This window comes from Theropithecus gelada, chromosome 15 (assembly GCF_003255815.1).
Source record: "Theropithecus gelada isolate Dixy chromosome 15, Tgel_1.0, whole genome shotgun sequence".
In the NCBI taxonomy this organism is placed as follows: Eukaryota; Metazoa; Chordata; class Mammalia; order Primates; family Cercopithecidae; genus Theropithecus; species Theropithecus gelada.
Genome location: NC_037683.1, coordinates 77,924,605 through 77,939,019, shown reverse-complemented (window position 1 = coordinate 77,939,019; position 14,415 = coordinate 77,924,605). Strand labels below are relative to the sequence as shown.

Here is a 14,415-nt window from a genome sequence, read left to right as displayed (position 1 = left end):
GGCAGTGTGGCAAGCAACCATCCTAAAAGCCATGCCTTTCTATTATAGTTAAAAGAATAGCCGTGGGCCAGGTGCAGTGGCTCATGTCCGTAATCCCATCACTTTGGGAGGCCAAGGCAGGTGGATCACTTGAGGTCAGTAAAATCTATGGAGCCTCTCCTCAGAAAAATACATTTTGCATATAATTTCTGGGAGTTCGTGAGCTTCCTGAAACACAGCCATCCATGGGCCTTTGCCCATGGTCTATGAGCCCCAAGTCAAAAACCCCTGAATATAATTAGATTTCACAGGTTCAAATTTGATTTAAATTCCCTCTAGTTTGGATTCCAGCTTGCTTTCCTTTGTCTGGATCTTCTGTTGTGCTATCGTCTGAGTATCTATATGACCCAGAAAGGCTGGCTCTAGTAATCACTGAAAGAATATTCAGTTCTTAGGAAGGAAAATATTTCCAAGGATACTACTGGTCTGTTGTCAGTCACAGTAGACTGCCATGGATTTGCAGGTATGTGGCATAACAATGCTTTCTACTGAACTAGCTCCCCTTTCACTTCTGGGGCCCCATGTTGCCTTTTAAGCTAGTTGCAAAGAAGGGAAAATGGAAAAACCAGGGGAATGTAACTTAAGCTAAGTCCTGAAGCAATTCATGGCACTGCTTAAAAGAAGTCCACACCTTCTGATGTCCAATCCAAACACCACTCTAAGACAAGGCCATCTGCCTGGTATGCACCATGAAAAATTTTCGTATTAGGCTTATCCACGCCCTTGTGTGAAGTCACCCTGAAAACAAATCTTCACAGATCAGAGAGCCAGGATACAAACAAATGGGAAGATACTGCCCATGGATATCAATGACACAGCTCAACTGAAGCTGAAAAGGAAAGACAAGAGAGAATTACCAGAGGGAGCAGTACTTGCACAAGGGACACGAATACTTTGATGGGGATGGAGAGGGAGTGCCTGAGAAGGGCAATAGTGAGCTGTGTTATGAGATTTTAGGACACTATATTTAGGTAGCAGAGAGCCTGAGCTAAATTAGTTTTTATTCCAAAATGATTTTCATCAAGAATGCATAAAATTTAATAAGAGACAGGGAATAAGAAGCTTAGAAGGCTTCTGTCAGTCAGTCAATCAGAAAAACAATTATCTAGGAACTCTTTCCATAAGATAGCTGTGCTAGGCACTGTACAGCCTGAATAGCTCATTAAAGCACCTGTCAGAGGGTTCTCATTCCTTACATAGTTGGCCAGAACTGTGCCCCAAAAACCTATTTTTGGTCCCAATTACCCATTTTCAGGGGGAATAGAAATAAAACTACTTTGTTATATTTGACAAAATATTGTAATGTAATAAAGAATAATATTGATCTCCTTATTGCTTTCGGACAGTAAATACAAGACTACTCCTTAACAATCTCTATCGTTTGCCAAGGAACTCCCAAGTACCATGTTCCAGAAGCTCTCTCTGTGTGACTTTATCATAGCATTTCCCCCAGTGTACTGAAAGCAGGCATCTACTGGTGTCTCTTGGTAGAATGTAATCTTCAGGAGGGCAGGGCCAGGTCTTGTTTCTAAATCCTCAGAGCTGGCATGGGGCCTTGCCTGTACTGAGTACAGCAGGTCCTGGAATAATGTGGTGTCTTTATAGTGCTGATGAGAAAAAAAATTGATTCCTGACTGGAGCCGCTGTCTGTGTGAAGTGTTCTCCCCATGTCTATATGGGTTTTCTCCAGGTACTCTGGTTTCCTCCCATGTACCAAAGATGTTACCATTAGGTGAAAGGATGTGTCTACATGGTCCGTGCGTGTGTGCGCACTGTGATAAGATGGAATCCTCTCCAGGCTTTGAGCTGTTGGGGTAGGATCCAGCCACCCTCAACCTTGAACTTAAACAATTGGGAAACTAATTTTGGTATTTGCTTTTAATAATCTTTCTTAAATGTACATAAGCTCACATTCACTTCAATGTTTAATGTTAAAAGTGTTTGAGATCTTTATTTGGAAGTTTGATGATGTTTTTCTGACCAGAAATATGCCCTAGGAACTTAATTCTTGTTTTATCAATTAGCTTTTGGTAAAATTGGTTTTGTTATACATCATGTCGCTTAGAGTTGCAGTTTCCAAGAACCTATCAAGGCCATTAAGTGAGGACAGAGTGTACTCAGAGAATCACAAATGCTGACCATCTGAGTCATTTTCTTAGACGGGAGCACTAAGCTATGCTTTTTACTGTCTAGCATGCAGTCCTTCAATTGAGTGCCATCTCATTTAAGAAAGACAGGCTGCAGAAAGATGCAATTAAAACAAATTAAGATGATCCTAACATCTATTGCTGTAGTGTTAGTAGTATCAGGTTCTTTTTTTTAAAGCTCAAACAGGAAGGTACAGTGTTGTGACTAAAGCAGTGTTTTTTGTTTTGTTTTGTTTTGTTTTTTGACAGAGTCTCGCTCTGTAGCCCAGGCTGGAGTGCACTGGCACAATCTCTGCTCACTGCAAGCTCCGCCTCTCGGGTTCATGCCATTCTCCTGCCTCAGACTCCTGAGTAGCTGGGACTACAGGCACTTGCCACCATGCCCGGCTAATTTTTTTATTTTTAGTAGAGACGGGGTTTCACCATGTTAGCCAGGATAGTCTCGATCTCCTGACCTCGTGATCTGCCCATCTCAGTCTCCCAAAGGGCTGGGATTACAGGCATGAGCCACCGTGCCCAGCCCGCAATGCTTTTTAAAAATTTGCAACCAATCTGTATTTTTTTCATTTATTTCTTCCTTTCCTCCCTTCCTCCCTTTCTCTCTCTCTCTCTCTCTCTCTCTCTTTCTTTTTTTTTTCTCACTCTGTCACAAAGGCTGGAATGTAGTGGCGTGACTACAGTTCAGGTCACTGCAACCTCTGCCTCCCAGGTTCAAGGATTTATCCTGCCTCAGCCTTCCAAGTAGCTGGGATTACAGGTGCACATCACCATGCCTGGCTAATTTTTTTGTATTTTTACTAGAAAAGGGGATTCATCATGTTGGCCAGGCTGGTCTTGAGCTCCTGGCCTCAAGTGATCCACCCACCTCGACCTCCCAAAGTGCTGGGATTACAGGTGTGAGCCACTGAGGGACTGGCCTTGTTTCTAAATTCGTCATTTGAATGTGTTCCCACTAAAAATATGCTCAGCTCCTCAGAGAGGCCTTTCCTGCCCATCTCACCTCAATAGGCCACCCTCTGTTAATATCCATATCAGTACCCTAATTGTTTCCCTGTCTGTATTTATGTTGCTGATTTTCCGTTTATTTTTTTACTGTTGTTGGACTTTCATCAAGAGAATGTAAATCTATGAGGGCACAGAACATGTCTGTCTTATACACATTTGTATCTCTGGATCTAACCTAGCGCCTGACACACAATAAGTACTCAATAAATATCTGTTGAGTAGAATAAATGGAATTCTTTGAGATTGTACTTTGCAAATAATTTAGTAGAAGAGTAGTTTGTTGAGATCCTACAGAAAAACAAAGATGGTTTAGTTGGCCAAGTAATTTTGAGCAACGCCTAACACTATCTTCCTTCTGGAATACTCGTATATCCAAGGCTCTGAGAACTCTTGCAAGAAAGAAACCATTGAATAGTACTTAGCTTAGTGTGTCCTAAACTTATATGACCAAAAAATCTTTTTAAAAGAAATATCTAATAACATTCTGTGGAATGTATTCTAAAGAGCACACCTTGGGAAAAAGCTTTAAGCACGAAATAAGATCCTGGACCATTACCCCAGAGATGGTGGTAGACATCTTTTGATATTTTTCTATATTTACTGAAAGGCCAAAGACAGCTTCTCTGATCACTCAAGAAAGGAAGAGAAGCTTATTCTCACTAAGTGGTCACTTTCATTCACAACCTCTCCCAATTCCTACAAATTATGGATTCTTAGCTCTTGTTAAATAGCTCCCATCACCATGTAGCATCAAAATGCTCTGGAAAGCATAGCTGGCATCATATTGGGTCTACTTAAAAGGGAAGCCTCCAAGCAACTGGTTTCAACTTCAAATCAGTCCTATTGGCACAGCGTTAAATTTAAGATGGCTTATTTTTTCATTTGAGTTTAATTATTAATTAGCATAAAAATTTCTAACCAAAAGCACTTGTTTTACAAAAGCATCTCCCAGAGCCTTTATTGAAGTAAGTTACTTTCAAATGAGAGCATCAGGATATTCAGGTATGTTTCACCATCATTTTGAGGTGTGAGGTAAGTAATGCATCATCAACAATGATTAAAGTACAGAAGTTTGTGACTCGCTTTTAAAAATCAGTGCTATTTGAATGTCATCCCTATAACAGCATCACTCTCCCTCACCTGCATTCCAATATAGTTTCTAAAATGTGAGAGGAAGAGGTGGACTAGTTCATCTTGAGATGATATGTCTGTGATATGTGCCTATTACTAATATTCTATTAATAGTATAACTGATTTTTAATTTATTCCTGAGCAGAAACAAGAAAGGAAAAAAATGAAAAGGGATTACAAAATCTGGGGCGGCCCCTGGTCATGTATCCTACTTGTGCATAAACCATCTGCTGTCTAGACCATGACTGAAAGCAACTGACAGAAAAAGTGAGCCTTATTAGTCCACTTAATATATGCTTCAACTTAAAGGAAAATATATATTTTCACATAGCTCTTAAAGATCCAAAGAACTGTACAAAGCAAAGTGAGCTTATGTGGTACTTAATGAAAATTTTCTGGTTTTGAGTATATAGCGGGGAGAGGTGGTGGTGGCTCTGAACCGATTCCCAAAAGTTACCAGTTCTCTATTAAGAGTTACAGTAAATAGACTGCCCTAATTTTGCCAGAAAGCAATACAGAGCTGTTCTCTATGTAGGAAATATAAATGTGTGTTGCATTTGCACCCATTTCAAATGCTATGCTTGGTTTATAACAGCCTGTTTTGAGGTCACAAAAGTGAAAGCCATCAACCACAGCGGATCATAGGTCAATGTTTAACAAACATTTAACAAATCACAAATAAAGTTTGAATCTTTGTGGAAGTGTGAAATGGATGAAAGATTCATGTAACCTCTAACTTCTGGTCAGGCATTCTTTGCATGCACTTTTAAAAAGTCCATTTCAATATCAGGCTTGAGTTAAAGGAAACCCTCCCGCTTATGGCACTTCCAAGGTGAAAATGAAACATTCTGATAAAGCTCATAGCCTTGAGGAAAATTTCAAGTGGCTTATTGCCTTAGTTTTCTCTTATTTCACTTACTCATTATCAGACGGAATTGAAGGACAGATTCTGCCTTTTGCTCTATAGGCTAACTTCTTCTATTCTCTGTGGAGACCATAGTTGGTGACTTGAGTATTTTGCTACCCATTTTTCTGTGTAACCCTTGATTTAATGGACTCGAGATCTGCAAAGCACATTCCATGAAAGAAGTCTGTACATCGGATGATGGGATGTGTGGGTGTGCACGAATTATGCAAAGAGAAAAGTTACTCTTCTGCATGCAATGAACCAAATTATCCCCATTCCTTTGCAGAAGAGTTTTTTTTTCTTCTTCTTCTTTTTCTTTCTCTTCACAGCTTGAATAATGTTTAGTTGGGATTTCAGGTTTTTCTGGTTTTCAGTAGGATCTGACAGGTGTGGGAAAGGGCCATATGCCCACGGTCAGGGCATCACTTATGAGATCCCTGCCTCTCCTCACATGCATTTATCTATGGCTATGGGTGTCTTGTCACTGGCCCTGATTCCACAGTAGGACTCATAAAACTGGCAACGTTAAGACCAAAATAATGTCATTTAGTGTCTAGGGGGAGGTTACAAAGAGGATTAGAGGCAGGCAGGCAAGCAGGGTATATTAAATAAGTCCATGACTAACAGAGTGTGACAGAAAAGGGTTTTATTCTTTTCAACAAAACAATTCCCTAGGACTAGGACCATTACTCCACTGTGCCTTTATCACCTTGGAATTTTTATGGTTATTTTTGATTAATTCACATTTTTGTAAAGGCTTTTTTGAAATGATGCCAGTTTTCAATTTTTAATTAAAGTCGTAAATAATCTTAATTCTGCCTTAAAAGGTTTATTGTTTCTTTTTTTTTATTGCTGCCAGGAAATATTTCAAATACCAAGTCCTGATGTGAGTGAGCAATTAGAATCTCTCCAAGGTCTAGTAACAACATTGTACCATGTAAATATTACACACTGGTATATCAGCACAAGATTTGGAAATATGGATTGACTAGTTTCAGGTTTATTAGCAACTGCTTCTCCTGGGAGTGACATTTCCTTTTTTTGTTGGATGGAGCAACTTTCGTCATTTCAATTTCCACAAATTAATCCACCATGGATTCATAAAGAATTTTTAAAATCTTTGGATAAAAAGGCAGGCTAAAATCGGAAAGTAAACACTGCAAACTTATCACTAAGGGCTGCGCATTGCAAGTCAACAAGTCAATGAAATCCAATTCAACCACTTGCAGAAAACAGTGAACATCAAAAGCTAAGCCATTGGAGAGACAGGGCCTTCTTTTACGTAAGACAAAATTAAGATAACACTGCAATATTTGACATGAGATTACAATACTGCTCCTTGAAAGTACACCCTTGTTTATTTAGATTGCTTGTTAAATGGTGCCTGCAAATTGTCAGTAAAATAATATTTTGTAGTCTCAAGATCTGGTTTTCTTTTTTCATTTAGTGCTTCAACAATCTCTCACACAATTGAAACTACTCTTTCTTTATACAGAGGCTGAAACACATCAAGTTTGAACAGGAGAAACCATTAATAATTCCTGAAAATATCCCGTTACATTTCCAAATCTGTCAACCTAGGTTACCTTCTTAACTTGAACATTACAGTGTTGCTTATTTGTCTAGATAGGGGACCGATACTCTTTCATGTCCATGACAATTGTTAATCTCTACAAGGGTACTTTCCGATGTTAATGATAGATTCACTATTACAATAAAACCTTACACATTTGGACAACTTGGAGGCAGAAAATGATCAGATTCAGGGGGAAGAAAACCCCCTCATCTAGAAGGTGTGTGGTTTTTTTTTTTTTTTTTACTAATTCAAATTTATAAGGTATATATAGATGATAACAAAACAATGGACAGTGGTCCTGCTGAAAGTAGTTAATACCATGCAAAAAGGGTGTGTTATTTTAAGAAGATTAAGCACATGCTTTCTCACTTTATTTACATTCTTAATTAACTTAGCAGTTCCTTTGCTTTTCTGAAACACAAGAGCAAATCCAGTGTCTGTCTAATGATCACAGATATCAATTTACTGGGATTCCAATTAAAGAAATTTAACTATATTTCTAGGGGAAAATGATTTTAACAATTAACTTACAAGAGTGGGTTTGTATGCAATTAAGACTATCTATCAAATCCCCCTGACTGAGCATTTTTCTAACTCACAAGGAAAAGGTCAAATTCTTTCCATATACGTACCCTTGGCTGGCACTGTGCTAACACTTCTCAAGGAAGAAAAAAAAATCTCAAGTAACAAGAAGACTACAGAGCATTTCCCAACATAAAAGTGTTAAATCCCTATAAACCATGAAAGAATGCAAAATTTCTCAGTAGAAGCCACGGTGACCTGAAAACCCTTGCCATGGGGTTCAATCACTTGAAATACATTGAGTCTTAAACTGCCCTTAAATTTGTTATAAAGGGCCCTTAAATGAATCAAGAACCCATCTCAATACCAATGAAACACTCGAAAAGCCAAGGTCAGCTCAACATGTTTTCTGCCATGAATAGAAGATACTCATTGATCCAAAAATGTAAAAACTTAGTTACTAGGAAATGCCTTGAAAGGTAGTAAGCTCTCTGTCTCTGGAGGGGTTGAAGCACAGTACAGTCAACCACTTGCTAGACATCTTATGGAGTTAGGAGAGCAAGCCAGGTGGACTGGCTGGTTGGTCTCTAACATTTCTTCCAAATCTGAGATATTACGATTTTTATGAACTTTGAAAATGCATTAACCCCTCATTAATGTCAAAGTGATTTTAAGTTCAATTCCTTTTTCAGATTTTCATACAAATTCAGAAATCTGCTTTTTCTCTAAGCGTAAAGAACGCTCTCTACTTGTCCTACAGACTTACTTATCTTCTTCATTAGAGCGTCACGATTTTGGCTAATTGATATTTTATGAAAAAGCATTTCTTTCCAGAAAGATTTCTGTGGTGGTGGTTTCCCCAATTCAATTATCTTTAGCTATATGAACTTAACTTCCACAAAAGCTTTTTGTTGCTTTCCAGTTTAATGGACCTTCCTTACTTTTCTCTGATTCCTTTTATACAAGCCTTCCCCAGAAATTTGCATAGCTATATCAGCTATGCAAACCATAGCCTCGCTGTTACTTCATGGGAGACTTACCTCCTCAAACGGTCTAGAGCAGGTTACACTATGAGAAGTATAAGAATTTCAAGTGCCCTGCAGAAGTTTCATGTACTACAAGAATAATTTGAACATGCTTTTCCCGACTGGAAGATTCTCTTTTAAAATTACCTTTTTCCTTGCTTGTTGATCTTTGGAAGAATGTGCCTTCACATGCTTTCTTAGGGAACTTGGGTCTGTGTAGCGTTTGGTACATCCTGGAATTTGACAAGCATAAGGTTTCTAAATGAGAAAGAAAGAAAGAAACAGCTGTGGTTAAATCATAAAGGTAACTGGGGAATGTTTCACTCAAAGACTATTGACTTCAGAGCATGAACTGTTACCAATTGACTGATGTGAAATGCTAGCTAATACTCATGTATTTTAATTACAAAGTCTAGTAACTTCGCATGATGGTTAAGATAAGGGTAAACTTTCAAGAAACAAAGAGATGCCCTATCCTTGATGATTTCTAAGAGATTGCTTTAGTGTACACTCTAACCACAAAACCACTTGTGGCACTTTTTAATGTGGAAATTATTAGTAAGCATCTCTAGTCATACTTACAGTTATGTTTCCCTGAGAATAATCTTTGGTACTGTCAGAAACTAGTAAACACATATTCTTTAAGGGTTCAGGTAAAGAAGCTGTAGTAAAGTCCAGAAAAAAACTGGGTATTTTTCAGAAGAAACCTGATTCAGAAGAGAAAGGGAGAGAATTAAGAAGAGAAAATTAGTGTAAAGTGAGTAAGAGACAGTAGGTTTCAAACAGACATGTGAAAAATCATCCAGAGAAGCATTAATAATATTAGTTGCAGAGGTGTCCTAGTGTTGAGCCTGAGTTAAGTGAATAAGCTCTTGGCTGAGTGCAATCAGAACACACATTTTGGCTATTTCAATTCCCCCATGCTCCTAGAAGATGTGAGGTATGGTGCTTAAGGCTGAGTCTAGGCTTTTATTTATATATATATATATATATGTGTGTGTGTGTGTGTGTGTGTGTGTTGTTTTGTTTTGTTCTTGTCGCTCAGGCTGGAGTACAGTGATGAAATCTCGGGTCACTGCAACCTCTGCCTCCTGGGTTCAAGTGATTCCCCTGCCTCAGCCTCCTGAGTAGCAGGGATTAAAGGTGTGCACCACCATGCCTGGCATTTTTTAATTTTTGTACCCCTCGTGCTTGGTACATAATAGGAATGAATGAATAACAGCAGCTCACATCCATTCACATTTCAGCACTTATTCCTACTGTTATGACCCTTAAACTTACCAAAGGTTGGAGGCTATGACTCTTCAGTTGTGAGATAAATCAAAATCTTCTGCTTTTTCAAGAAATGAATAATTTAAAAATCACAGGATTAACTGTGTTTATAACATATATTAATAGTAACTGATCTGCTTACAGTCTCATCAAGTAAGGTATTAGAGCTGTGCTTGTATGATGTGAAATGTAAGGACCAGACCTGAAACCCTGTCTTGGGATTCTTGCTCTAGTAACTTGTTATAGTAAAATAATAATAATCATCATCATCATCTGACTAATCTGATTTTATTGTTGCTTCTGTTTTTATGTGCATGTGTGTCATTCTGTGAGCCAACAAATAAGTGGATTACAGTATTTGACCTGCTAGAAGCCATATTTATGGTTCACTCCTTTTTTGTGTGTCATTTTTGATTCCAAGAACAAGGTTAAATCATGAATATATAATTTAATTTGACATACCAAACTTGAATTCTATGTTTGATATCTGCTGTGTTCATTGACTGACTGACTGTTTGTCTGGTTGGTTGAATCACTCAAAAGTATGCTTCTGGGATGTGCTCGGCACTGTGTTTCAGATTAGGGATCTAAAAGTGAACAACAGATGAACCAGGTTCTCGATACCTCATGGTTTCTACAAAACAGTGAGATTATTGGCTAAAGTCACTTGCCAGTTAGTTTCTACTGAGTAAGCAAAGATTTTCTTTAACCTGGGAATCTTTTCTGAATTCGCATAGCCTTCTTGCACTAGCCTTCCCCACCCTGCCCTGGCTTCAGGAGCGCAACTAGCTAAGATCTTTACTGGCAATCCCATTGTAAAAGCTTATGCTTTGAGCATTAGAGGAGATGTTACATGTACAAAAGGCTTGATGACTATTAACAAATTATATACATTGATGCCATTATTATTACCACAGTCACTACAATTTAGGTTGGTAATGTCATTTTCTATTTGATTTTTTTTTTTTTTTTTTTTTGAGACAAAGTCTCACTGTCGTCTAGGCTGGAGTGCAATGGCACGATCTCAGCTCACTGCAACCTCCGCCTCCCGGGTTCAAGAGATTCTCCTGCCTCAGCCCCCCAGGTAGCTGGGATTACAGGCATGCGCCACCATGCCTAGCTAATTTTGTGTTTTTAGTAGAGATGGGGTTTCGCCATGTTGGCCAGGCTGGTCTTGAACTCCTGACCTCAGGTGATCCACCCACGTCGGCCTTCCAAAGTGCTGGGATTATAGACGTGAGCCACCGTGACCGGCTTTCTATTTGATTTTGAGATGTTCTTGGAGAAAGCTTGACTACACACTCACTGTTCCTCTCAGCTGACCTTCACTTTCTTCTCTTGTTGTCAGCCACCAGGGAGGGACTGGTATGCCAAAATAGCAATGTCAGGGACTGATCTAAGTAGTACTGCTGCACCCGTCATTTTATCTCACGTTACCTAAGCTTTAACTAGCATGCTACACTTCATCCAACTATATATTTTGTTATTTTCCACCTGTACTGTACAATTACTTTCCCTGTCTAGATATTAAGATGCTAATAGAGAAATTAATTAATACAACTATTAAGGGTTAGAATTAGGAACTCAGTAATCTTTATGGGAAAACCATTTTTTCTACAAATAAGGAATCCACTTAGTTGAAGAAAGATACTTTATCCAAAATTCTGACAGTATTAGCATAAGGAGTGCTTAATGAAAGGGAACAAGGACCTAAATTTAAATAATAAATTCTTCAAGCAAGTACAGTTTGTTTTTAAAATCAAGTGTGTGGTTTCTATAGGATTTTAAAAGAGCTTACTAATTTTTTAAATGTAGTAAAAGTTTAAACAGGAGCTAGTTTGGAGCTTAAAGGAAAAAATGATGCTTTAAAAATATTTAATAGAGAAATAATTTTTCCGAAAAAACAAAAATAGCTGAGTTTTAAAAGCTATTGCATTAACAAAAATTGGGAAATCACTGTATTAGGTAGTTTTCCTCAAATGTTTTTTAAAAAGATATATATTTTTATTCCAAAATGATTTCTGAAAATGCTCTTAGTTTGGTTAGCTAAAATTAGCTCCAAGCAAAGGAGGCCAGTGCGAAACCGTAACACTTAGCCTCACAATAGTTCTTTCTAACTACAGATAACTAGGTGGAGTAGAAGCAATTTCTCAAGACAATCTTGTCTCATAAATGTTCATTCTTCCATGATAAAGATTAATGACAAACTGGAAAATTTGTTTGATCCCACCAAGAGCATTTTAGGCACAACAAAATAGGGCATTTTAACACAATTTATTCTTTTTTTTTTTCTTTTTCTACTTAGAAAAATCCCACTATTCACCACATTTATTCATAGTATTCTATTTATTGGCCCTAAAATCACTGAATTCAGGTAGAGTAGAAACTGGGTCCATCCTACACCCATGCTGCTCTAACTATATTTGAGATATTTACTAGGCAAACCATCACATTTATGCATATTCGGGGATAATTCTGTTTAGAAAGGTTATGTGACATATAGCTAAAATGACTTCTATGAATATGACTAATAGAGACTAATATAAAATTTAATAAATATGTCAACTATAACATCAGAAGGATCTTAAATATGTATGAGAAGGTGTGTAGAAATAACAGTATCTTTTCAAAATTCAAACTCTAGTGTAGTTTAATAATAGACATCAGAATGTTAACACCGAAAAAGTACTGTCATGAATACATTATTTGCAAGAATGTGGGATAAGAGATCTATGATGTGTATAATACACTTATCCTGATGGCTTTGTTAAGCAAAGTGAAATTACATAGAGTCTATCTGGCCTAGTGTAAGGAAAATGGCATCAAAACCTGGGAAATGCAAAGGAGGGCTATCAACGTAATTGAGAAAATAAAAGACAAGAATCATAGAAAAGGCATTTGGGAACGAGCAAAATGTTGTAGCATTAAGGGAGTTAAGCATGTAATAATGAAAATCAATTGTTCTCATAGGGTTGATGTCAAAGAATATGCGGCTGTTAACAGATAGAAAGCATGAGGAAACTGAACTCTTGGGAAAGATTTGCTGTTTCTTCTTAGATCAGTTGAAGGTGAAAATACCAGGTGGTTTCTAAAGCAAAGGGCCAAATTCACTCTTGAAAATCATTCCAGCCGCAAAGTTCTATGTCAAGAGGAAAAGAACCAGGGTAGAAAAAAAACAAAGAAAAACAAACAAAAACTGCTTGATATTCCTAGCAATAGCATACATTACCAACTTGATATCTCAATACTGATTTTAATGCCGTCTCTACTGATCACTCTCTGTACTAAAATCCACTACAGGACAGCCCCTAAACTGCTTTTGCTTTGTACACAGCGGTGACCAAGTCACCCTTTTGTCCCAGGAGGTTGTAATATTTAGAATAACCTGCTACTACAGAAAACTGAAACAGCCAAATAGGGCCCCATCTGGCCTTTTACCAGGCTCCACTGCTGCCCTTGGCATTGTCCCTGTAACCTGCAGACCATAAAGCAAACACTTCACCAGCCTACTATCAAGCAGGCACTTCCTCACACCAGGTTCTGGGTTGGAAACTAGAAAGCTCCTGCCATTCTTACAGTGTCCAGATGTGTCCGCTGGTGTTTGGCGCGGTCGCTGGAGTTACTGAAGGCCTTCTGACAACCCGGATGCTGGCACAAATACGGCTTCTCGCCTGTGTGGCTCCGCAAGTGGATCTTGAGATTTTCAAGCCTTGAAAAGGCCTTCTTGCAACCTTCAAACTGCAAAAAGAAAACAATTTTTGGTTGTTGAGAAGAGCCCTGGATGTTTGAGTCTGGGGGACAGGAAAAAGAAAATGTCCTTAGTTTGTACTTTGCTGAAAATGATAAAATAAAATCAAATCCAAACATTAATAAATATTGCTCCTAAAAATATCCAAATGTTTACGTGAACTGCATTTTTCCACTGAATATACATGCCACTTTCTGTACCAGATTTGGGTCCCAAACTGATTTCTGTGATTACTTATGTCAGAGAAAATTCACTGTGAGCCATCTGGCTCTGTTAATAAAAATACAGTAATGTGTGTCTTAAAGATTTATTAAAAATTAACACACTTTTCCATTTCCAAATTGGTCTAAATTGAAGGAACTGGAAAAGAAGAAACTTTCTGACAACTAATAAACTAATAAGAAAAAAACATCAGAGTGATATATGAGAAAAAGGAGAATTGAAGATCTGAGAGCCCAGGATGAAAAAGACATGCATCCACTAGATCAATATGATCACACATTTCCTTAACTAAATTTGTAAGTTTTTCCAACCCTCAAAAGAGTGACCATGTTAATGTATATGGTAATGACAAGGCTAATGAGATAAAGTTTTTAACACACTTTTATAAAGGAAGCTAAAAGACAATTCATTTAGTGCGAAATCATTTTCCAAATAAAGTACTGTAATACTTTAATCTTTTTTTACTTTTTAGACATTTTGTTATCTAATTCATGAGGAAAAGAAGAGAAAAGACTTAAGATTTCAATAAATGTGTCACTGGTTTGTCAATAGTATTTATTGACAGTAATATTTACTCAATGTCTTCTGAGGGCAAAATATCAGCTACTATTAATAGGGTTAAAGTGATTCCAATCCTTGAAGTAACAATCTAATAAAGAAAATGTGTTAGAGAAAGCCTATAAATGAAGCATAAAGGTAAGATGGGCATTTATCTTTTAACTCTCCCTTTGGTCCTAAGCCCCAGAATATTTATGTTACTTAGACAGTTTTAATCCCATTTGAGTTCTCACTGGAAGGGAAATGGAGAAATATGGAAAACC

At 37.7% G+C, this 14,415-nt stretch overlaps 1 protein-coding gene across 2 annotated transcripts in view; it reads right to left on the bottom strand.

Moving 5' to 3' along the window:
• GLIS3 (GLIS family zinc finger 3) overlaps positions 1-14,415 on the bottom strand; it is a 488,814-nt gene that overhangs the window by 99,128 nt on the left and 375,271 nt on the right. For both annotated transcript variants that reach the window (XM_025360354.1, XM_025360355.1), the window contains 2 exons: positions 13,201-13,362; positions 8,500-8,610 (listed from right to left, as the gene is read on the bottom strand). In XM_025360354.1, coding sequence (XP_025216139.1) covers positions 8,500-8,610; positions 13,201-13,362 — 273 coding nt within the window. The remainder of the gene's footprint in view (positions 1-8,499; positions 8,611-13,200; positions 13,363-14,415) is intronic.